At 42.2% G+C, this 25,717-nt stretch overlaps 1 protein-coding gene across 1 annotated transcript in view; it reads left to right on the top strand.

Annotated features, from left to right (window-relative positions):
* The window catches only part of tbc1d16 (TBC1 domain family, member 16), a 26,106-nt gene extending 6,234 nt beyond the window's left edge, over nt 1–19,872 (top strand). The window contains exons 4-13 of the mRNA XM_010793663.1: nt 1,537–1,833; nt 8,329–8,523; nt 8,796–8,943; nt 9,077–9,241; nt 11,077–11,225; nt 13,715–13,849; nt 14,786–14,972; nt 15,570–15,749; nt 16,621–16,767; nt 17,877–19,872. Of these exons, the coding sequence (XP_010791965.1) occupies nt 1,537–1,833; nt 8,329–8,523; nt 8,796–8,943; nt 9,077–9,241; nt 11,077–11,225; nt 13,715–13,849; nt 14,786–14,972; nt 15,570–15,749; nt 16,621–16,767; nt 17,877–18,170 (1,897 nt within the window). The 3' untranslated portion in view covers nt 18,171–19,872. The remainder of the gene's footprint in view (nt 1–1,536; nt 1,834–8,328; nt 8,524–8,795; nt 8,944–9,076; nt 9,242–11,076; nt 11,226–13,714; nt 13,850–14,785; nt 14,973–15,569; nt 15,750–16,620; nt 16,768–17,876) is intronic.
* The last annotated feature ends 5,845 nt before the right edge of the window (nt 19,873–25,717 follow it).

Here is a 25,717-nt window from a genome sequence, read left to right as displayed (position 1 = left end):
TCCCCCCTCCCCCTCCTCACATCCTAGTCCCCCTCATCCCTCTTGCATCCCCTTTTGTCTCTCATTAAGGTATTAAGGGAACTTTAGATCCAAAAGAGCATGTAACATTCTTAACTAGGGATGCACGATATTGGTTTTTTGAAACCGATACCGATAACTTCCTGCTTCTCAAGACCGATACCGATAACCGATAATAATATAATATATATATATATATTAAATGTACCTGTAGTTTTTTTCCTCGTTTTAGCCCTGGGGTCGTCTCTGGCAAACTTCTTGCCTTTTTCAAAAGCCTCGTCGATAGGTAAAGCCCCGGTGCCTTTGCGGCTGGCTTTGGATTCGCCGCTAGTTTAGCAGCGCAGGGCGTCTTCGTACGCTTTTAACACACCATCGTAGCGATGGCGATGTTTCAGGTGACTAATCAGGTTGGAAGTATTATAGCTCGTTGCCTTTCTCCCTCCTCGTGGAACTTCTGCATTGCATTTGTTATAAAAATAGCAAGCGAACTATCTAACTCTGAAACTTTGAAATAGTCCCATACTACCGACGACATGTTTGTTTACTGTCCTGGCTTCACGGCCGCACACCATTTACGTCACAGCCAGGCATGAGTTAGGGAGCGCTGGATTTGTGAAAAACTCCCCTCTTCCTAAACCACTAATACTGGCAAAACGGGAGGAGCCGAGTAAAAAACAAGCGCCCCTCATCCCAATCCACCCACACCGCAGTATTTTTTTCTTTTTTTTTACCCAAAAATATATTGTATATTATCGGGGCTATTAATACTTTTATCGGGATGACGTCATAATTCCTAATATCGGGCCGATAATTATCGTGCACCACTATCTTTAACAGGTCACACAAAAAGCATGTTATTATTGTGATAATTAATAATGCATCTCTTAAAGAGCACTACATAGTATCCCACTGAGACCCAATACAATTAACTTAGATTCATCAAAGATTTCTAATGAGTCCTAAATAACTAAAGGCACATTTGTTGCTATTTGCTATTATGTATATGCATTCAGACATTTTGGATAGGGGTTCTTAAAGAAAACAATGATATTATTGTTCAGAATTACAGTGTATATTACAGTACTTGATATTACTACACAATGGTATTATTTTCTCTGCACTTTCCTTGTTGTTTGCAGTTTGAATCTCTATGGTTTTCGCACTTATTGTACGTCACTTTGGATAAAAGCTTCAGCCAAATGAAATGTAATATAATAATTTAATATGTAATACAATGAACATCTCTCATTTATTATACTTCTTGGCAAAGGTATTCCCCAAATATTCCCCAAAATCGATTGAAACTCATTAAATCCTTCCCTGTGATAGGAGATTTGTACATTCCTGTTTTGTATTGTATTCACTTTATAATCTGCCAAATCTGTCACTGTACTGTTAACCTGTTTAATTGCAAACCATGTTTAAATAGAATCATATATTTCCATATCAGAAAAATCACGTATTAGATAAGAATTAGAAATAGTGCTAATAATGTTTTAAACCAACCATCCCCTCCAGACCCCATCCCCGTCACGCAGCAGCCCAGGAGGAAGATGAGGATGAGGAGAGGAACATTACCAGCAGCACCTCCACTGAGGGGGCAGAGGCCGGAGCGGACCCCTCCTCTCACCAGCAGCCGCTGCCCTCCGCGGGGGAGGAGGGCGACGAGGGCTCCTGCGAGCTGTCGGACGAAGTGAGTCGGGATAGCACCATGGGCTCGGACTCGGACACGTTCTCCTCCCCGTTCTGCCTGTCGCCCGTCAGCGAGGCCCTCTGTGAGAGCAGCGGCTCTGTGTTCCTGGACAGTGAGAGCAGGTCAGTGAATGGGTCGAAATGAGCTGCATTAGTTAACTATTTTTGCTGTTATTTAGAAGGTTACCTATTATGCAAAATCCACTTTTTCATGTCTTTTATGCATAAACATGTCTCCCCTCTGTGTAAAGAGATTCTGAAAGTTTCAGGAAAAATGATTGGCTCACTTTTTGTTCTGATCCATTTATATAAAAAAAACCTGTCTGAAAATAAGCTGATCAGATTTTGGCCCATTTATGATGTCATAACGATTTGTTGGCTTGTGTAACCATTAGCTAATAACCAACCAAGGTAACACCCCCCCCCAACCTTATCACCTGAATCTCCTCCTAGAGCACCATTAGCTGCTTTCACACCAAGTACTTAGCCGGTACTTGTCCCCGGTACTTGTTCCCCCCGAACTCTTTAGTCCCTCAAACTGTCCTAGTAGATCGCGTTCTCACCGGAATAAGTCCCTGGCTGCGTCTCACTTCGGTTATTTTTCATTTCCTCGCTCCTCGGTCTTGGTATCATCTGCGCCATCTTGAGTAGGGTCCCAGTGGCCTTATTGGTACCGGAGTACCGAGGATCGAGGAGCGATAACGGAGGAGCGATAATCGAGGAACTACCAGATCATCCTCCAGTGAAATCCTCAGACACTCGCCCCGCCCCCTTACTGTGTATCGCTCACTGATTGGACGATGCAGTCGATGCAGTGATCTGATGCTTCTTGACATGAGAGCAGTTTCCCAGCGGAGTGAAGAAAATACATGAACCTCACAGGAGTCACTCCTCAGTTTATACTGTGTTTTGTTTCAATTCATGTATCATTTAGTTACACATATATTTATATTACACATGATATATCTGAACAACAAAGTGGTCAAAAATCATTTTATTCATTATTTGGAAACATTTTCATGATCGCTTTTTTCGTTTTACATTTTCATTTATTTTCATTTCCATTCAGTCAGTCATTAAGTATTATATAAAATGTTAATGTGCTACATATCCAAACAAACAAACAAAGTGTGCAATCCAATGAATGTTAATCTAACTGGGTTTTGATAGATAACATACTCTTTTTCTTCTCTGAATTATTTTATTTCTATTGTGCACTCTAATCAATATTAATCAAACTATTGTTCGTTTATACATTTTAAGAATGGCGTTTATCTTTTTTGAGAATGAGTTCTTATTTTATTTTATTTATTGGAGTCTACAACAGATGATACAAATGTTTATATCAGTAAATGTGTGGCGGGGGTGTGTGTGGAAATAACGGGGACAGAGCTGCTGTCAGACGATCAGCTGTGCGGAGTCATCACAAACGGACGTCGCTTCACGTGACGCTCCGGAGGAAAGGACGTCCCATTGCTCTTAAAACTAGTTCCCCTGCTTCTCGTGGTTTCCTTGCGTCTCTCCATGCTTCCCTGGTGGGAGGGACTAAACGCAGGGAAACGACGCAAGTGAGGGACGCAAGGATTTAATTTAACCGAAGTGAGATGCTTTGAGAACACTTTTGAAACAGGGTTGAAACAGAGGGGATTATGGGATGCCACAATGCATGATCTGTTTGGTGTTTCGAGCCAAACACCTTTTAAAGGCAGAGTTGAGTTTATTCTATGTTTAGTTAGCCGTGTTGGTCAAATATATCTTTTTTATTGGCTTTCTTCTACTTATATCTCCACCACTGTCCTAAATATCATCAAAACTTCAGATGTGCTTTGCATTCTGGTAGCCGAGTACTTCATACTGCACTGTAAGGCTATTTTGTTTCCCTCCTCATTTCCTGACTGCCCGATAGCTTTTCATTAGAGAAGAAACGTAAAAAACAATGAATTGTAGTTGGTGTTGTGATCACACACCCTGCAGTTATTATTTAAGTCTATAACTTTGTAACTGCTATTCATCCTTGCGTTTTTCCATCATTTATTTCCTTTGACAACACTTAATTTTGCAGTTTTTCTAGAAGATATACCAACAATTGAAGCAACAACTATCTGGTGTTGCTGGACCGTTTTAAGTTGCTTTTTAAATTTAGATTTAATTACAGAACCGTGTTATCTCTGTTGGAGCTCTAAAGACTTGCTGTCAGATGCTCCAGTCCTGTTCTGTCAAATAACAAAGCATTTGTTGCACAATATTGTTCAGTGTTAGTAATTGTCTCTTGAATAAACAATAACTCATTGTTTATCGTCAGGCCTTTGTTAGAGATGACACATGCTGCTGATTGTTGTTGTTGTACTAAATAGGGATGAATTGTATTTTGGAATTATTTATTTGCAAAATCAGTCATGTAAATATGTCGTACTTAGATTTTAAAGAGCCTGGGAAGAGGGACACGAGGAAAAACTGAATCTGTAATCAGGGCTGTAGCCAGAAACAAATGCAAAGTAAGGTCCAATCCACTGAATTCCCCCCAACCTTAGCAATACTGAGCAGACTATAAAAGATGAAAACAATTTTTTACATTTTATGTATAAAGTGTTCTTTACAATTTTTCACAAGGCATGTATTGTGGACCAACTTGAAATTAAACAATATACATTTTTACCATGAACAATTAAAAACGTGTTTCTACCTGACACTTGCTAACTGGTTTTTCAAAGTCAGAGAAAAGTCTAACTTATTTTCTATACACAAAAAAATGTTAGCATTTAAAGAAAAACACTTTTTTTCTGTATGTTTTTCCTGCAGTTGCTACCACCACAAATAATAATATGAAAATGATGATACATTCAGAACAAAAATGTCAGTAATTGTTATCTGAGAAAACATAAATAACAAGCTCTCATAGACCTTTGTTATAATGGTTTCTTGTTAAAAGTTAATACAATTAAGTTGTTTTTTTCAGTTACTCTAAGCTACCGCAAGGTGGAGCCAAAAAGGAAAAATGTATTCCATGAGAGATAACTTCCACTCTGAGGCCACATGGTGGCTTACTGCTCTACAGCTGAAAGACCCTTTTGCAGTGAAAGCAGGTAGATGACTTCAAGTAGGTGGCATCTAATGATCAAGATGGGTTAATGCACTTAAAGCAGCTCTCAGTCTGAATGTCTAATCATTTCCCAGATGGCCCAAAATAAGTCCCCGAAATCTGCAAACCCAAAAACCTCAGTGCTTCCAGAGACTCTTCTCTAATCAGGCGAGCCATCTGGACAGTGATTGTGTTGCTGGTTGGACCTCACGGCCGTTTGACTTTATGATTCCCTCCGTGGCCGTTTCCTCACGCAGCTATTTGGCCTGACATGTTGCCCAGAATGTGTGAGCCTGTGTCAGTGTGTGACAGGGAGAGGGAGAGTGTGTGTTTAGGCCTTTCTAACCACTCTCAGACCCCAGCTTGCTGTAAGTGCAGTCAGTGTGTGACTTGGCAGCACTCTCTGCTTCACAGCGTCTAACCTTTACTCTGTCCTTCTCCTCCTCCATTCCTCTGTGCTCCACTTGCTGTTAGTGTTTCGGGCACTCGTCCTCTTCTTTGCCTATTTTCCCTTCCCCTTTGATTGTCCTCTACCCGTCCATTCCTTCCCCTCTTCATTTTGCATCCTTTCCTCTTGCTCATTCTCTCGGTTTTTTCACAATATTGTTTCTTTCGGTGTTGCCCACCTCTCAAATATCTCCCCCCCTCCCTTCCCTGACTAAAGACTGTGTGAAGCCCTTTGATTCCCAGTGCTCCCGGGGTTGTTGTGCTGGGCTGAATGTCAGCTCTCCGGATTAGAGGACTGAAGAGAGCGGAGCAGCAGCCAAAACCCTGGAACCCACTCAATCTCTCTTTCTCTCTCCCTTGCTTTAATTGACACTGTTAAGGGGCCAGGAACTGGAAACATGTCACTTGGAATCATTCAAAGAGAAAGAACCGCGTATGGGAGAGCAAGAGTGGATGAAAAAGAGGGGGAGAAAGAGGAGAGTGGTGGGAGAGGGCAAAGAGAGAAATCCACAGCAATCTCCGTCAAGCTTCTTAACAAGTTCCTTCAGAGTTTACCAGGAGTTTATGAAACTTCTGCCGACCGTCCTGACTTTTTCATGCTTTACTTCAGATGAAAGGAATATATCTCAGGAGCCATAGAATGAAGCAACAACCACGTATCACTGTATTATATTATACCGTCTACAAGTCACACAGTCTACAGTATTTTATTCTAATTAATATCCGAGTACTGGAGATTTCAAAGTAACCGATAAGAAAACAAACGAAATCATTACAAAATAAATTGGGAAAATAAATGTATTTTCTTTCACTTTGTATTATTTATTATGGAAGTTTTTAATGGATTGTTTTACAGCATTAAATCCAAGTATTTGTTTGGCATTGATCAATACAAAAATATCTATACAAAGTAGATTTAAATGCTTACAAATCAAATACATTTGATCATCTGTATTGTCAGGGCGTTTGAATTGATTGTGGGTATCCAGAGTCCATGTAGTAAATAATAAAACCGAGTCCTTTTTATAGGCACTATAATAATCTTCACATTTATCTCCCAATCCCCTTTCTAGTGGAGACATACATCAGACTTTAATGCGTGCTACTGTTTTTGGTTCTGGGAGTATTCCGACATCACAAAAATCAGCGTCAGATGTGTTTCTCCTTTTTTCAAACTCCTGACTGTACTGACCACTTTCCAAAGTGTGCACTGCAGAGAGCCCACACACCACCCTCTTCACCCCTCCCTCGTCTCCCCGGGGATTAGCTGAAGGGCCTGGGATCCCCGGAGGCCCGCAGCCCTCTGTCCTGGTTCTCAGGGTGACCTGGCAGCACCTTCCCCCAGGGCAAATCCTCATGTACGAGGAGAGAGGTGTTATAAGGGCCTCGGGGCAGTTTTGATCTCACCTTGGCCTGGTGGGACATGGCTGACTCCATCAAAACAGCTTGTTTACATAATGTTCTCTCTGTACAGAGACTTGCTGCCTGTTTTTGCCGCCTACAGATCACGAGCAGAATGAAGCTGTTGACACTGACAGACGTTGTTAATCGCTTGTTATGAGTCTACGCCTAAATGCAGCACAGCAAGAATGGCAGGAGTCTTGTTTCTCACCACAATTTCCACAGTTATTGCATTTGTATTTATATGCAGGGAAATAGTGTTGGTTCTTTCGAGCCAAGCGTGCAGAAAGAATGAAGGGAATTATGTAAATGGCCTCGAAGGCCTTGTTAACACTCTGAACTTTACGGTCATCATATTTATAAAAAAGCAAGTACAGTAGTCTTTAAAATGGATTTCAGTTTGCCTTGCTCCCATACCAGAGCCTTCTGTGCCTCTCTGCACTCTCCTTGTATTCTGCCGTCTGGTTTGTGGCGTGATACATGAGACAGAGAGCAGTAAATCAGAAGATAGCAGAGGAAACTGTGCAGCTTGGATTGATCGGCCTTGTTATTTTCCCATCTGCTTACGGGGAAATGATTAGCCAGACATGATTGATTCAGATTGTAATAGATTAGACTGGGCCCTGCCTCCCACGCAGTTTCAACGTACCGACCGACAGGCCTCTTGTGTAAAATAGTTGTTAATAAAAGTTATTTTAGAGGGAAAAGTTTCATTTTCCACAACAATACAAACATTCCTTCATACAAAGAGATAAACAGTTTGTGTAGCTTTTTTATTATTACTGCAGGGCAAATAAACTACACTTTTTAAATGGAATTAATCCTGTTTTAATTATTTGAATAAATAAAAAGTGTATTTGATGGTAGGTGGTGAGCATATCACTTCATGTGGACGTCTACTTCTCAAATTTCAGCGGGGTTTAACACATTTTGGTGTTGGTCCGTTTCTCAGCATTGGTATGTCTGAAGACGTGTTTGAAAGTGCATTATGGTCATTAGCTATGGTTGTGTGTGTGTGTGTGTGTGTGTGTGTGTGTGTGTGTGTGTATAAACTTGCCAGCTAATGATTCTTATGATTAAAAAACCTGTGTGTTTTTGCTGAACACAGCTTTGTCCGTTTTCAGTTCTGTTGCATATGTGTGTTCCTCTGGACATTAATGTGTATAGGTTGTGTGTGTGTGCACAGTTGTGTGTCTCGTCCAGCAGCAGAGAAACCCTCGGCTCAGGTTTCAGTGCCGGGAACAACATGCTGGCCATGGGGGAATGACAGGGGAAATTGGAAGGCAGACAGTATGATTTGTGTGTGTACAGACTTCCTTGTGTGTATGTGTATGTGTGTATGTGTGTGTCCTCAGAAGCCTCCATGCATTCCTCCCATTCTCAGCCTCATGGTGGAACCATACTGAGACTCAAAACAACAGGCCAGAGCTGAGCTATATGTGTGCACAATTATCCCTGGGCTAAACACCGCTGGTCGCTGTCTAAATAATATTTATTAACGATGTTGCACAAAGAAAAAGCCCCCGTTTCTGAATGTGAGGTACAAGATAAGAGAGATTTTTAGGGCTTAAACAACAATGTCTCCTTCCTTTGGATTTCATGAGAAGCATGACTCAGTTCCTTTTAGCACAGTAAATCACATACAAATTAAATCAGGAAATGCTAACTCCTTTTCTCTTTTTTTCCATCAGGGAGCTGTGCGAGGAGTCCATGAACCACTCTTTAAGCTCCGCCTCCAGTCTGGACAGCCACGCCCCCTCCGAGAGCAGCGGCCAATCGCAAGCCGTGCGGTGGGAGGAGCAGCAGAAGGTGCTGGCTCTGGAGCAGTTGTGTGGTGTTTTCAGGGTGGACCTGGGTCACATGAGGTCACTGAGGCTCTTCTTCAGGTAACAGGGGGCGCAAAGGTCACGGAGGTCATGTAGGGGTCACCTTTTTGCGCTACTGTTCAAGAACACAAGGTTTTTGTGGGTTTCAGGATGGTGTCGGTTTGTTTTATGAAAATAAGGGGAAAACGATTAGATTTAAGTTAAGTAATGAAACAAAATGGCGTAATTGTATTTAAGTATGTCTGTTACTGACCTATTAAGCCCCTTCCTTGACTTTCTTTTGTGAATCCTATTTTCTGATTGTTCTGAATCTCTTTTTGATGCCTTTGCAGTGATGAGGCGTGTACCAGTGGCCAGCTGGTGATCGCCAGCAGAGAGAGCCAATATAAGATCCTCCACTTTCATCATGCTGGCCTGGACAAGCTGTCTGAGGTCTTCCAACAGTGGAAGTGCTGCAGGGAAACTCAGCTCAAAGACCAGGTCGGGTTCCAATCCAAAATACTTTTTAGCATCTGGTTGTATCAAGAATTGTTCAGGTGTTCTTTCTTAGTTGTGTGCTCTTGTTTTGGTTCTGTGCCCATTTGTTATCCTCATTTCCTTCTTCTTCTGTCAGGTGGCAAATGAGAAATCTTGCATGCAGTTTTCCATCCAGAGGCCCACCCTGCCTTCGGCTGAGACCCACCCCGAGGAGAAGCTCTATCGACGGCTGGAAGTCACCACCTGGCTACGTCACCTCAACCACAATGGCCAGGTGGAGGAGGAGTATAAGCTACGCAAGGTTTGTCTTAGGGTCTGCATGTTTAAAAAAATATGTATAATTAATGTAAATGTTTGTTACAGGTTCAATAGCCTTTGATGATTAAATAAACCGTTTTTGGTTTAAATAAACTAACGTGACAAACATTGCTTCCATGAAATTGAGTAATGTAGATAGACGGCTTAACTAACTAAGAATGACAATACTCATTCAATACTTTTTTTAACAATTTCTAATCATGTCAAAAGGCTGTTAATTGCATACTTGCTTTTTTAAATACTTTGGAAGTTGGATTTAAAATATAATGACTAATAAAAGATGTCAGCAAGTCAAAAAGATCACTACGAATAGAACAAATTAAGAAAAATAGGTAGATACAAATAATAAATGTGTACATAGACTATTGGTGAATATTAAGATCAAAAGCCAAAAAAGGCTTTAATTTGTTGCCATACTTTTACAAATGAATGCGGCTTTTCCTGTAAATAATATTACTTCCAAGTGCAACATTGTTTATTCCCCCAAGCTGCACTTCAAAGACATCACAGACTCTTCTTTCATTTTCTGAAGTACAGCTTTTTCTTTGCTAATGCCACACATAATGAAACTCACTTTGATTTGCCTGTGCTTATTGGCCTTATTTGATGTGGCACACAAAAGGCCTATCCATAGCTTCATTGTGGCGGCATAAGGCTCTGACAACAAATGTTTACTGCCAAAATGACTGAAACCTTTGGTAAACCATAGAGCGACCCATATATGTTTTACATGTATCACAGCAGGAGATACTTCCTTCTGTACACGTTTTACAATCCTACTGCATCACCTCGAAAGCAAATGGTCTCACCTGCTGCTTTCCATGCAGTCAAGCTTCACACTCACTGAAAGTAATATTGAAAGTAAAGCCCACGGTGTATAGCTTTCGGTTTGAATCAGCAACTCTGGTCTTTTAATAATGAGATGGTTTGTCTTGGCCAATGCCCCCCCTCTGAGTCATCTGAGTTCTCTGGGATTGACTCAATTGAGGGTTTACCGTCTTACTGAAATGACTCAGTGGCAGTTAGACTGTGACCAAAAACATTTCCTCTGTAAATACTCAAATGCAGAAACAGGAGAGCAGTGTTTTCGCTGGACATGCAGATATACAGTGTATTTATTTTTTACAGGAGTTTCGGTTTTGCAGCATTTTGCAACACCTGTTTTTGACTTTATTATTATGAGTGTTCTGCGGTATTGCAAAAACTGCACGGAACAAGTGTTGAGATGAATCTGCTCCACCAAATGAAAATCTGCACAAAGATGTTATGTCTACCCTTTGCCTACAATAATAACATACTGAGGCTTGCCAACAACATTGTGTTTGATCCCAACCATGTGTTGAACAGCAAATAAAAATGGTCGCCATCAAATCGGAGATACAGGGTCCCAGGATTTCACAATGTTAGACTGAAGCACTCTTCTATGCACGAGTCAATCCTTAAAATCAATGCAGAGTCAAATCCCAGATCCAATCCATGTTAAAGGGTTTTGAAAATATGTTTTTTAGTGATTGTAATGTTATGTTAAATGTCTCTTCCCTTGTTTCCTGTCTTAATAATTCTCCGTGTTGATGTTGCAAATGGAGCTTCTGTGATGCAAGACCAGTTTCCGACTTTATCAGACGGTAAAGTATCGTTGTCTCAGCCTATCGTTACACTTATGAGACATCAGATGTAGTTCTGTAAGATGACAGCTGAGGGCAGGCTGTGTCATCTACACCACTCTCTGCATATCTTATTTGAAGTGACCCCTCCCTGTGTGCCCCCTGTTTGCCCTTTCGTAATCACCGCATTTGTTCGCCTCCCACTCTCCACCAGGCCATCTTCTTCGGTGGTATCGACCCATCCATCCGTGGTGAGGTGTGGCCCTTCCTGCTGCACTACTACAGCTATGACTCCACCTCCCAGGAGAGAGAGGCCTGGAGGCTGCAAAAACGCACCCACTACCATGAAATCCAGCAGAGGAGGTGGGCAACAGCGTGGTAGAAATGGATATGCATTTGAGTATTTAGAATCCTGCAGATTTCCTGGATTCTGACAACATTTCTGGCCCAAAATGAAGGTTATTTTAGGGTTTATGTGACGTTACAGAAATCAATTAACACAAAATAAACAGCAGTATCCTTGACACTGTGAAACTGCAGGTTGACTGTCACATGGCAGCAGTATCGGCTGCCAAACGCTCAGTCAGTCAAACATTGAACCACATGTGAGTCTGTTGTGGCTTCTCATCGCAGGCGCTGAGCAATCAATACGCACAATCAGCGAAGTGTTAAGGGGAGGTGCCGGGTGCGAAATAAAAAGGTCTCTGGAGAGAAAACATGTCAGCGGTTATCAGATCATATTCATCACACACACACACACACACACACACACACACACACACACACACACACACACACACACACACTTCCTTTAAATCTTTATTTGTGTTCACCAATCAGACAAAGGTTGAGTGTGCACATATTTTCACACATTCTGCTGCTCTCTCTATAATGAAAATGATAATTGGACAGGTTTCTTCTGTATGGCCTATTAACATTTTAAATACGTCAAAAGGCCTTATCGAAAGTCGGGTAATTAAAGCCCATGTTCTGACTTTGATGTGGATTCCTTTTTAAAGCCTGTTTCACTAGAACAGCCATCAGGGCCATGGGTGGATCATTAGGAGGAAGGGTACACGGCCACGGTTTTGTTCCTTGTCTCCTCACCTTCTGTCCTTCCCTTAACCTTAATAACCAAGCAGCTGCAAAGGGAATCAATGCAGCTACTGCAAGTAAGCCTTTTAGTAAGTATATTTATTGGCAATAATTGTCATTAGAACTTGTGGCACATTGTTAGAAAAATGTAAAAAGACTCAGGCATGATGGCATTTAAATTATTTTATAATATAAATTGTTGTGGCCTACAGTAATATATACGTTTACAACCAAGTGTGTAGTACCTCTTTAAGAACACTAAAAGCTAATTAAATCCTATAATTTGATTAACAAACACACAACTATATATACTAAAGGTCCATCTTATCTTATCTTATACTGTCATACATTAGCTTGATTTCTACATCTACTACTTTTACCAGGTATGGCATGAAGACTTACCGTATTGTCTGGCCTTTAAATATCCATCCTTGCACTCAAACACTGGTGGTTATATTTATGGGTGTCTGCAAGTTGAAATTCTCTTAAGTTAATAATAGATTTAAAATCTACCTCGTAACAAAATTCATCTCTGGCTGGTTTGAAGAGGAAGTGTTTATATCTCATCTTGCTGCACCAGTGACTCACACTCTTGTTCTATTTTTGGTTAATATTCTTGGAAGAGATGAGGAAGTTAACTTCTCGCTGTCGGTAATATTCTTTGTTCAAAGACACAACTTGACATGATCAGACCAGGGCTGCAGCTGACAATGATTTTCCTTAGTCCTTTTCTTTATATACTCAATTAATTATTTGGTCTGTAACTAAAAAATGTCTTGTTTTGTACGACCAACGGTGAAAATGCAAAGAAATGCAGGTTTCAGAACAGACAGCAAGTTTTTCTTTTGGGAGAAGCTGGAATACAAATATGTTGGACTCCTTACTTTATTGTTGAATTGTTTCTACTTGGTGCTGTTTTCTGTGTATTTCCTTGTTGAGATGTTTGCATTTTAAAGGCTTATCTGGGTTTTACAGTGCACACTAACTTACTCTATAAATGCTTTTGTCTTTGGTATTGATCCATGCTATATTCTTGTCCCTATAAGAATAAAACTAAATTATTAACAAATAGTCCAGAGCAGTAGTACTGTCTAAAACTATCAGGCTTCGATTTAATATTAACACAACTACAGTTTTGCTTCACCATACCAGCCTCATGCATATGACATGATGAAAACATGCTCTGAACTCCTGAGAAGCCCTCCTCCAGAGAGAAAGAAAGAAAGATGTTGGGGGGGGGGGTGCAACACACAAACACACGGCGCTGAATCTAAACAGTTGCGTGGCGTTGCATCAGGTGTGCGCTCATTATTCCTGGTGGGGCCACATGGAAAACAAACAGTGTTAATTAAATCCCCTCTGCTTGTTAGGACTTGAGTACATGTGTGCCACACACAGAGTACATTGCTAATATAGTTCCTAACTCTTAGAGGGATGGATGGGTGTTTTATTGTTGTGGTTTTATCCTCAATGGAACAATGGGGCTGAAATACCCCTTCAGTCCACTGCTTGCCCACCCCCACGGCTCATTTGCATCTACCCATTAGTGTTTACACCAGTGTAACATTTGAGGTAAAGATTATTAGATTTCTTTTCATTCTAATTACCCTCATTTCCTAAGAGGGCGCAGTAAATCTTTAACATTCTTGTTCTTGTCCTTTAAAATGATCTTGACTGAGTTTAACTACTTAATTAAGGGCTTCTTGATTTTATTTCTTGTATCAAATTTTTCCATTACCGCCTGGCATATCTTTCAGATTGTCCATGAGCCCGGAGGAGCACAGCGAGTTCTGGAGAAAGGTCCAGTTCACGGTGGATAAAGACGTGGTGAGAACAGACCGCAGCAACCACTTCTTCAGAGGAGAGAATAACCCCAATGTGGAGATCATGAGGTCAGACCACTTCTCTTCATTTCCCCCCTTTTTACCACTCATGATCTCTATCTTTGTCTCTCGTGCCTTCACCTTCCCTCAATCCATCCTTATCATTCCCATTCCTCAGCCCAACGCTCATGCGTACCTATTCATTTCATATTCTGAACCCTAGGGGAGCCGCAAATGAGTTTCATGCTTTATTGACTCTGACTAAGCCGTCTGAGCACTTTTGATGCATACTCGAAGCTAATGGCTTTTCTAAACGAGGAGCAAGAGGATTTAAATAGCATATTAGTTTAGTGACTCTCATCGAGGCTCCTGGTATTTGTCTAGGTATTATGTCTCATGCTGCTTCTGGGGCAGGGTGATCCCAGCACAGGTCCAGATGCACAGCACTTACCTCATGCGTCATCGGACACCTCATATCTATTGTATGGAAATGTTGGGGCATTTGGTCTGAGCATGTCATTCTTTAGATACTGATATTTTTTATATATGTTCCAAACACATAATCTATGTGTGTTTCCCCAAAAACTCCTCCAAATCACATCTATTTTTACTGATAACAATAAAAACAAGTCCTTAGGGTTTTCATTTTGTTTCTACAATCCTTACTAATGCACAAGGACTGCCAGGGAAGTTTACTTCAAAGTAGAACCTGTATACATTAAAAAAAATCATTAATTAGGTCCCTGGTTACCAGAAGAGTTGGCATAGCAACCGCTTAAGAAGGGCTTGTCATGCTTTTCTGGGAATTACCAGCAATGCAGAAACACATGCTGGATCATTCAGTGCTCGGGCGGGACCGTGCTTTTAGTGGTTTGGCTTTAGGGTCGTGAACATTTCTATGGGAGGGATGTGAAATGTTTATGACACTATGTTGCTACACGGTATTGGATGTCCTGTTTTCTGCTGAGATGTTTCTAAGGTGTTCCTGTGCTGTGTTTGACCCAGGCGGATTCTGCTCAACTATGCAGTGTTTAATCCTGACATGGGCTACTGCCAGGGCATGTCGGACCTGGTGGCCCCCCTGCTCACTGAGATCCAGGACGAAAGCGACACCTTCTGGTGCTTCGTAGGCCTCATGGAGAACACCATCTTCATCAGCTCGCCGCGGGATGAAGACATGGAGAGGCAGCTGGTAAGATGTGTCAGATTGTGGAATATAAGTGGAACCAAGATGGAGTAACTCTTCTGTTGAGATACACTTACAGGCGGCAGTAAAGTCCATCTGAAGTGCAAGTCCGCTTTCTAAATCCAACATCTGTGTCCGGATTCTTTTTCTGTACTAAAACCGACAATCCCACGTTAACCAACTTCAGTCTGTAATTGATAAGCAGTGTGAAGGTGAAGGTGTACAACAAAATGCAACACTAAACATTTAGAATATTCATTTAAATCTCTGAAGTTGTGCACCAATGTAGTAGTTTGTTTCAAGCTCAAATGAACTAAACATTCATATGAACCGATACTTATAAGGATCATTGTCTCAGACTTTGATGTTGATAAGTCCAGATTTGTTTTACATTTGTGACACTGTTACCGGGTTCAAAAAGCAACATTTTCTTCATTGTTGTTTTCTTAACATTGACAAATACACCAAACCCCGATCTATTCCAAGTACAAAAGAAATCTATCGAACGTGTGCATCCTGAAGGAGCATAATCCCAGTACAGAAGACCACTAATATCTCACTAGAAATGTACACGTTTGTAAGACAGTGTGTATCCTCCTCCAGATGTACCTGCGGGAGCTGCTGCGCCTCATGCTGCCCCGCTTCCACCAGCACCTCACCGGGCTGGGGGAGGACGGCCTGCAGCTGCTCTTCTGCCACCGCTGGATCCTGCTCTGCTTCAAACGAGAATTCCCCGACACCGAGGCTCTGCGCATGTGGGAGGCCTGCTGGGCTCACTACCAGGTCAGGGCCAAGTCTCAACGGCTCCTTTGCATACACAAGTTTGTGAGAAAAACTTTGCATAAACGAGAAAACAGGCTGCGACTGTTTCACTACAGTATCACATTTTTCATTATTTTCAGGAAGCATGCAGCTAATATAAAATTTGCCATTTAAAAAAATCCCATGTTATCCCTTTTTAAAGCCTGTCTCTACAGACTATAATAATCCTCCTAAATACATTTAACATGTCATACTACCCCTTGGTTTTGAAGAGGTTTAATTCAACAGCGATACGTAATACTTTCAGTAGAGATTCAACATATATAATATCAACTATTGATTTTGTTCACATGAAAATGAAACATTTCGAATGTCCTTATGGCCTCGCAGCTTTGTAAATTAATATTGTAAAAAGTAATACAAATGTTATCAATTCAATAATCTTAGATATGATATAGAATTTATATCAGTCTTCCTGCTGCATGCCATTCTTTCTAGATGTTATGATTGTTAGATCCAGGTGCTGGTAGAGGAAATAGCAGAGTAAAAACCTCGGTTTAGAAGCAAGAATTTCTGATTAATATTTTTTTTCTGTGTATGGAAGACATCAATTCATTTGTTGTTAACTTAAAATTCCAAATACTATACCTTCATAATTTGCATTTCCCTTGAACTGGGTTTCTTGGTGGATTTGAATTTTGTGCTACTATTTTTTGTCCTTCCTCTACAGATGGTACATTTCAAATTGTACCCCGCAGCAAGGTCACAACTAAATCCAGAGATCGGAGACCATGTTTTCATTAGGGCTTAAAAAAACGGCTAATTTGCAAATATTCCTGCTTTCGTGTTTCAGTATTGACTTGCTGACGAACATTTCCCCCTCTCTTCATAGACAGACTACTTTCACCTGTTCCTGTGTGTGGCCATCATTGTTCTGTACGGGGAGGATGTGTCAGATCAGCAGCTCGCCACGGACCAAATGTTGCTCCACTTCAGCAACCTCTCCATGCACATGAATGGAGAGCTGGTGTTACGCAAGGTAAACAGCAGTAAATGCTCTGGGTTTTCCCGCTTATTGTCAACTGTGTATAGGGTCGCAAAGAGTGGGAGAAATTCCACAAAATGTCCATGACATTTTTGCATAATTTCTGAGAAATTTCAAGGGGAAGTTAGGCTCTGGAATTTTCTATCATCACCTTAAAAATAAATTCAGTAAATGTACATCCCTCTGAGTGCATTCTCCTTTAACATTCATTTTTGATGGTAAAACATTTATTTAATAAATGAGTTTTCTCTTTTAACCCTAAATTGAGAAACAGCCAATGTTGCTGTCACAAGGTTTTAAAGTACCTTTCAGGTTTAGTTCAATTGTTACCTAGCTAACTCACCACTTGGCTCGTTTCACATTGTGACGCATTCATAGATTTGTCAGAGAAGTTGATTATGTATGCGTTAGATATTGTATAATATTTCAATTTGCATATAACATGGTTAATGACATGGTAAATAGTACCAGAGCGATTCCCATAAGATCCCATTCATTCTCTTTAATTTCTACGGAAATATTTAACCTTGAATATTCCCCACCCATAGTAAATAGGACGTCACTCATCCTTAACTATTAAAATAATCTGTGGTTATGACCATGTTTCCCAGGCGGCTGCATTACATTTATCAAAATACAGTGTTGTCTTTGCATCACGAAGCCCCCCCTAACGCTGCAGCAGAGCGCCTCTGACACACTGTAACCTGCTGCAGAGGCCTTGAGGTGCCGAATGGGATGCGGCCGTGCCTTGCAGAGGATTTATGATCTGCATCCCTGCTATTGTGTCAGTGCCTCATGTTTATGGATGCTGTGTTGGTACGGCTGCAACCACAGGCAGTGCGCTACGTTAGCATGCAGCTGGCGTGGCTCCTTTTCGTTGTTGCCTGAGATTTTGCATCCGATGCACGCTGGCTTTTTAGCTCGCTGACCTTGACATTGTTTTGTTACCAGACTCAAGGGTATTGTTTTAATCTAAAGCTTTCTCCACTGTGATATCAGCAACTGTTTAGCATTCCCTGACTGTGTTTCTTGTCAATACAAAGTTCCTTTCACTCTTTTACATATTTTATTTAATTTTGACACTTTTGCCCTTGCGCTTCCAGGCCCGCAGCCTTCTCTACCAGTTCCGCCTGCTACCCAGAATCCCCTGCAGCCTACACGACCTTTGTAAACTGTGTGGCCCGGGGATGTGGGACAGCCGCTACATCCCCACTGTGGAGTGTTCTGGTGAACACCCGGACTCACAGAGCTGCCCCTATGGAGGCACCTCCACCCCCCAGCCCTCCTCACCCTCCCTCTCAATCACGCCTTCGCCCTCAACCAACCCCACCCCCACGCCGGAGGGCAAAAAAATCTCCAAAACCAGGGATATTTTCACCTTCCGGAAACAGTCCTGAGGGCAGGGGCTTTGGGGAGTTTGGCTGGTCTTTGCCTCACGTTGGTTTGGATCCATCTGCTGGAACAATTTGTCCCTCCCTCTGACTCCTCTCCCCCAAAGTCCCTGCTTCTACGATCTTACTGAGGATGATTGTCACTTTTCATGTGGTGCAATGTTGAACCCTGCCTTACCAGAATGTTATTTGCATCGTTCAGTATCACATGATTCTGCGATGAGGACGGTTTGCTGCTGGACGGGCAGCAGAGCAGGGGGCTGCTCTCCTCTTGGAGCAGGATGGACAATCACCGGGGAATTGTTGCTCCGGGGCTACTTCAGGTTTGAGTCTGCTGCTGGCTTGGCAAACTTCCATGGGCTTTGTGGGCAGGGGTCACATCAGGGTCTGAGGCAAGCGGCCTGAAATCGTGCGGACTGCTCTGACCGAGGGTCAAATGTAACTGGAGATTCATTCACAGGACATGAACTTGAATTTATGAAAAATGTTCTCACAATAGAATACTTGTGTGAATATCAAATTACATGTGCAGATCTCGAGTCTGAGCAGGACATTTTTAACAAGAAATCCAAACCCTCTGTGCTAACAAAGAGGGGTTGACCTACAAATGATATTATAAGAAATGAATGGTACTTACATTTTTTCTTTAATTTTGTTTTTAAACAAGTGAATGTTTGCGTTTATATCAGCAATTACAAATATTTAGCAATATTATAGCCTTGCATGAGCAACTCCTCGACATATAGAGGGCACAACATGTTTGATGGAAAACACACAAGCCCAAAACAGAGGTAAGAATGTGTTTACAGGACAAACACTCGCATCATGACAGGGCTCTGCATATATCCTCTTTCCTATCAGATTAAGGAAAGGAACATTCTCATAATATCACTCCGTTAAAAAATAGTTTTCCCGTCAGGCAGGAGGAATCCAGGCATTTGTTTCCTTCTGGTAAGTCAGACACAAATGTTCTCGCTACCTGTTGAGACAGGAGCTTAATCATTTCCCACCCTAAGATATCATTTCAAGCGTGTTGAGGTATTGAATTCAATCAATCAATGTTTATTTATAGAATTGATATGACAGCGCTGTCAGCCAAAGAAAGAATACATCATGTTTTTATCCTGACAGAAAAATAGACAGCTTTGTGTTTTACTCGAAGACTTTTCTTCATTTTTAGAAAGGCTTGTGAAAAATTGACAGCACAGTGTTTTTATTTCCCTTCAGTGTTCTCTTCACTTTCACCTTAAAAGCGAATGACAAAGCACTATCAACACTCAGAATCAGTCCACATGAATGTATCCGCTTTTTGTGTTTCTTCTCACTCACCAGGGTGAAACTGTACGGTGTGTGAGAGCGAGTGTGTGTATAAACTGGAGTGACCTCCAAACATCTGGTAATGAGTTGGAGAACAGCCGTAGAGCCCCCCCCCCTGACCAGTCTCTTTAATTACAGCTGTGATCATAGGGGGGGGGGGGGGGAAAGAAGAAAATTGGGACTCTTTAGAGAAATACAATGGGGCAGAGGGGAAAGGGACGATTTAAGCTTCACAGGGGGATAGAAAGTGATCAGCATCCTGCCTCTGTGATTTGCAAGTCCCAGATGTAAAGATGGTCTCCCCTCCGAGGCTTTTGAGTGACACTCCTGGGGCTGAAAACATCTTCAAATTGCTGCTAAAATGTAACATTAAGACCTTCAATCAGCAACCCCCCCCNTGGGAGTCATTATGACCTCTTTGGTCAGGGTTACGCAGCCACAGAAGGCCACACCCTCTTGGGCCCATGAGAGCTTGGCCTATAGGCATACAGTATTAAGAGACAAACTGCTGGCATCACTGAAGGAAAGCTCTACACCTGCTTGTAAAGGAGGGATACTTCAAAGATCAAACTCTACTGTATGATGCAAACACATGTTTATACAGTGTTTCATCAATATATTATAGGTCTCAGATATATACAAACATGTCTCTGAAGTGTTTGGCTCGAAATACCAAACAGATCATGCACTGCAGCATCCCATAATCCCCTCTGTTTCAGCCCTGTTTCAAAAGTGCTGATTCTCTGTCTGTTACTTTAGATGAAAATAAGAAGCCACTCCCCACGCCCCTCTGAGAGATATTTGGTTAAAAATAACACAATGGTGCTCCAGGAGGAGATTCAGGTGATAAGGTTACCTTGGTTGGTTATTGGCTAATGGTTACACAAGCCAAAAAATCGTTATGACATCATAAAGTGGCCCAAATCTGATCAGCTCATTTTAAGACAGACATTTTATATAAATGAATAAGGACAAAAAGTGAGCAAATCTTTTTTCCTGAAACTTTCAGAATCTTTTTACACAGAAGGGACACATGTTGATGCATAAAAGACATGAAAAAGTGGATTTTGCATAATAGGTGATCTTTAAGCAAGTGATCTGTGTGCTTCTTCCACCACTGGTTCATCATGACCATTACCATCCAATCTGCAGTTAGGATGTCAGGAAAGGGTTAAAGAATGGGATTTTGCTCTGTCTTTGCCAACAACCTGCTGGTTATCATTCCAACCAGACCTTTGCTGATTCTGCCCAATGTTTTATATGGTCCTTATTAGATCCCTGAACTGTTTTACTCCATATCACAGTGTCCACTTCTCACTTTTAAGGAGCTCTGCCAACGTAGCCAAGCCCGATGCCAACAGAAATGTCTGCCCCTAATTTAGGTACCCTGCTGCATTCCTGGCCTAAAACAAAGCGGTGGCTGTTCACCATACTAAGGCGATCTTGCAACAGATACCAGCTCCATGTTGAAACGGACTCTAATCCCTCTTTTCACACTGGCCTCTTGGTCCTCATCCAGTTGTACTACAATTGAACTCCCTGGGGGTATAAGCACACTCATTTCTTTCCTGGCCCTAATAGTAAAAGTGATAAGGCATTTTATAAATAACACATGTTTCATTAAATGCAGATCTCAAAGGGGAACCCGGAGGATAAAGCCACACTGTAATTAAAAGCAGGTAAAACAACAGGGGAAAGGTTCAATCTGAAGCAGCGGGGTAAGAATTTGTGGTTAGCTTTTTAGTAACTCAGAAATACTGCGATCATTTCAAAAATAAAATATTAAAGGATTTCTTTAATTGAGTCCAGTGTCTGATGTGCCTTCAGGTGGTCGGGAAGTGCGTTCAAGAGGAACAAAGCAGCTCTTTCCGAAAGACAAACCCCCCCCACGGTTCATGTTAGACCTGGAGGATTAGACTGGATGCTCAACCTGGTGCTGCAAATGGAGGTTTAGAAGTTCTTCCTCATGGTTACATCTGTCTAGCTAAGTTTCACTCCCATTTCGCTTTTTCACACTGCTCATTTCCCTTCGCCTCTCCTTGCTCCCCCTCTTTCTCTCGTCCTCTCCCACTCTCTCTGCCTGAGCCTGCCCTGACCCAGACGTCTGTTCCCTGTCTGAGCTCCTGCCAGATTCCTGCAAGGGGAGGAATGCACAAGAGGGCCTCGCCGAGCCACAATTAACATTTCGTCGGTGCTTCGCCCACACCTATGCAGGGTGCTTAATGATGGCATATTCATGAAAAGCAAATATTTGCACAGAAAAGCTGTCTCCCAGCGACCGGCGAGAAGAAGGGGAAGATAATTGAAAGGAGCTTGCGGCACTTCTAACACACAAAAAAAGGCCAGAATGAGGTAAAAAAGAAAAGAAGAGCAAAGATAAATGGAGGGCTGGGAATTGAAGAGACTGTTGGTAGAGAGAGGATACCCTGTGAGGAGTGTGTAGTGACAGGAGAAAACCCTCTCTGTGGGGGGGAAGTGGCTCATGCTGAGAGGGCACCAGCAACACTGAAAAGAATCCCGGAAAATCAGAGAAGGCAGGGATGCAGAATAAAGAGGGAGAGAGAGAGAGAGAGAGAGGACCAGGGGTGACAGGTAGAGTGGAATCTTTTTTAGCAGGAAAATCAGATACAGTAAAACAGAGATGTGTTAAAAAACAGATAAGAAGAAGAAATTCACGGTTGACAAAGGATCGAGAAGGAGAGATGATACACTGACGGTTTTCCAAGAGGAGCAGACTGTATAACGTCCTCCATTTCCCCAATGAACATCCCTCCCTACTGCTGCCCCCAGCTGGGAGCGCACACACACATTCACACTCACAGACACACACAAAATCACACATGCACACAAACACATCCAGCCACTGCTGTCTGGTTGGGGGAGGGGAACAGTGAGATGCAGGGAAAAGGCGAGGGATGGTGATGGAGAGGGGAAAGAGAAGAGCAACAGAGAGGGATGCAACAAGAAGGGGAGGATGAGGAAGGGGAAGAGAGATCCGATCGAAGGACGTGAAAGAAAGACACAAAGAGGGGGAGGTGGAAGGAGAACAGAAAAGAAAAAGAGAGAAATGATGTTACACATGGCGTGTCTGTGTGTGTGCTTCCACCTGCACTGCAATGCTTACATTGTAAATCATCCACCTGACTCAGCATCCCACTCACACACATTTAAACTCACACACTCCTCTCTATTCATCATCCATGTTCTCCTGCCCGCTGCCACACACACACACACTTAAAATTCCAACTAAATCCCCCAGCACAGAAGTAATTCAGGAGTCAATAACACGTTACACATGCACCCCTCGAAAACACATAGATGCACCCATCCCCCTTCAGAACATTCACATATACACTCCTACACACACATGCAGTCCTAAATGAGACAGCTGGAGCTATCAAACCAAAGCCTGTGAGAGCCAGCTTTCTTCAGATGGATTTGAGATGTGGGCTTTACCGTATCATCTGCCAGCACGCTGCTGGGAATGAGACGTCACGTTCATAACAGCCTACTGCCTTATAAGGCAATTATCTCTCTCTCTTCTCTACCCAGTCTCTCTCTCACTTTCTCTCCCCCTTCAGTGGGGGAGGGATGAGTGGTTTCAATTATGTGAAACAAAGACCAAATTAGGCACCTGGCAATTTCAATATGGCCTCTTTCTCTGCATCAAGTTGATAGGATGTGGATTTGATAGGGAGGTAATGTGTTTGCATGCATCTCAGTCTCATGGACGATGAACACATGCATTGGTTTGCACGGTGATAAACAAATTGCTTTGGAATTTAACAACAGCAAGAAAACAAGATTATATTTCTTAACCTTGTAGAAATAAATGACCAACAATGGACACAATATTTCTAAAAAGAACATGTTCTTTTGTTCTTATCGAGGAAAGTAAACACTGCTGTGCACATTCCATTATGCCGGTCACACAAAGGCTCAGCAGCAGGCCGTGATCGATCCGCCCGCGGCAGCTTTGAGGGCACATTGAGACTCTTCTCTCATTGACTACTTTACAATCAATAGTAGCTGATTACCGGCTGCAGAAACGAGCATGGGGTATCTGACACTGCTGTGATCGTGCACTCGGTTTCACACACAGACCACAATGAACACAATATATACAAATGCAACCAGTTGCCGTTCTCAAACACTCTTTCTCTCTCACCAGCACACACACACAACACACTTAAAAAGGTACAATCTCACGCCCACACCGACCATAAGCTAGATAATCTCTCTAATGAGGGATGGCGGGTTGCTGCTGTATTGAAGCTGTCTTCTGTCGGACAGTGCGGCCTACACACAGGGCCGTGAGTAATGGATTTTACTGCAGTAATAACTGTAAATGCTTTTTTATTTCAATGTCCTTTATCCTCAATTTAGTTTAGCACCATCCGACCGTGAAGCCCAACATTATCTCCTGACACCATATTTAAACACCCCAAGTGAAGGATGGAAAAATCAACTCTTCCTCGTGTATGAGAGTGCGCTCAACCATCCCCTTTTTTCCATCTCCATGTATGGTGCTGCAGTGAGGCTGCGAGGGGACCTTCCTCCGCTCTATGCCCCTCACAGGCAGCTCAGCGCCTGCACTGCTCTAATCCACTGAGCTGCTAAGGAAAGAGTGCTGACGGTGCCTTTTTCTACAGACTATCTGCTAATCCAGCTGGCTGCAGGTCTGGGAGAATAATCCTGGATTAGGGAGTCCTCCCCATGGAGCGACCATGGGGTCCCTCATGGGGGCCCCGTCACACTGAGCTGTGCCTGAGGCATAGCACCTTTCACATTGTGAGAGAACATAACAGACAATCCAAAAACAGCTAAACAGTGTCTGATTAGGATTGCATTGCACCAAATCTCGCTTTGTCGCCCTGAGGGGACCTGCAGTGCTTATTGGAGATGAATAATAGTAAAGAGGGATAATGGTGGATAGGCCCTTGTGATGTTACAAGTGCCTTTCATTTGAAGTGACAAAGATTTGGATTCAAGAACGGGTGGAAATGAGCCCCCAACGAGGCACTTTGTTAGCACAGGATACACTCTAATTGGTGCATTGTTAGACTGACAGCTATTGTCTTAATGAGAACCCTGCCATGTGTGTGTGTGTGTGTGTGTGTGTGTGTTCCTACTTTAACCTTACTAACCACAAGTGTTCTAATAAAAAAAGACGCTACAAGACACAGGCACAAATAATGAATGTGAAAAAGCTACAAAAGGTTTAATTGACTGGAAATAAAAAGAACCCACTAGGAGTCATGGTGATGACACATAGCTTATTAACGCACACTTTAGAAGGCAACATATGTCAGCCCAGAGTCAAATAACAAACAACAGAGCAGATTCACAAATAAATGAAGGATCACTGCAAAGCCACAATCTACCAGCGGAGAGCCAAACACATTCTTCATACATTGACAACACAAGAGAGGTATCACGATCTTCTAAACAAGGTAAGATGTGCCAGAGCAGACTCACTTGGTGGCATGCAGTAATGATAAGTCGTCTTCAACACAAGCAGAGAGTAGAGATGTTGTTACATATTCAATAACAGGAGCGTTTCAATTCCTTTAAATTGATCAGTAATTAAGGTGAAGGCTATTTTCATCATCTCCTATATAGAAATCAATTACTTGCTGCCAAGCACGATCATGGATGCAATTAAATACAAATAAATGATGCTGCTCTGGGGTGAATTTTCCAGCAGGTCAATACAGAATTTGTATTTCAGTCACCGTATTTAAGATTGATCCAGAGCTCATCTCGGGGCTGAGAGTCAGGACATGGAGCATTATTAGCATAGATAGACGATCGGTTATCAACAGGCTTTCTCATGTGTTCACGTGACCTCCTCCCTCAGCACACAATCACCACTTTATTTACCTGCATGGCTGCCCAGGAGAGAGGGGAGCTTGCGTCAGTGCACATATCCCTCAGCCCCAGTGAAGCACAACAGGGGACAGCAGGGAGGCTTAATGCAGCGGAGGTGTGTGGACACATCATGGCAACATCACTAATGGTTGTCAAGATAGCTCCTGGCTCCTGCCTGTGAATTTCCCCTACAACGTTTGATTTTAAATGTAAAGGGAAAAGTTATTTGTCCATTTTTATTGTTATAATGGACATTGTAAAGCTTGTATCCAATGGTGGGCATTGTTTTTAATGATATCTTATTATATGTTATTGATAAAGTAGAAGACTGGTGTTGATTTATTGTGTTTCTTATTGATATCATC

The sequence above is a fragment of the Notothenia coriiceps genome, unplaced genomic scaffold (genome assembly GCF_000735185.1).
Source record: "Notothenia coriiceps isolate Sejong01 unplaced genomic scaffold, NC01 NC01_scaffold00037244, whole genome shotgun sequence".
Classification (NCBI taxonomy): domain Eukaryota; kingdom Metazoa; phylum Chordata; class Actinopteri; order Perciformes; family Nototheniidae; genus Notothenia; species Notothenia coriiceps.
This window is presented reverse-complemented; position numbering and strand designations above follow the sequence as displayed.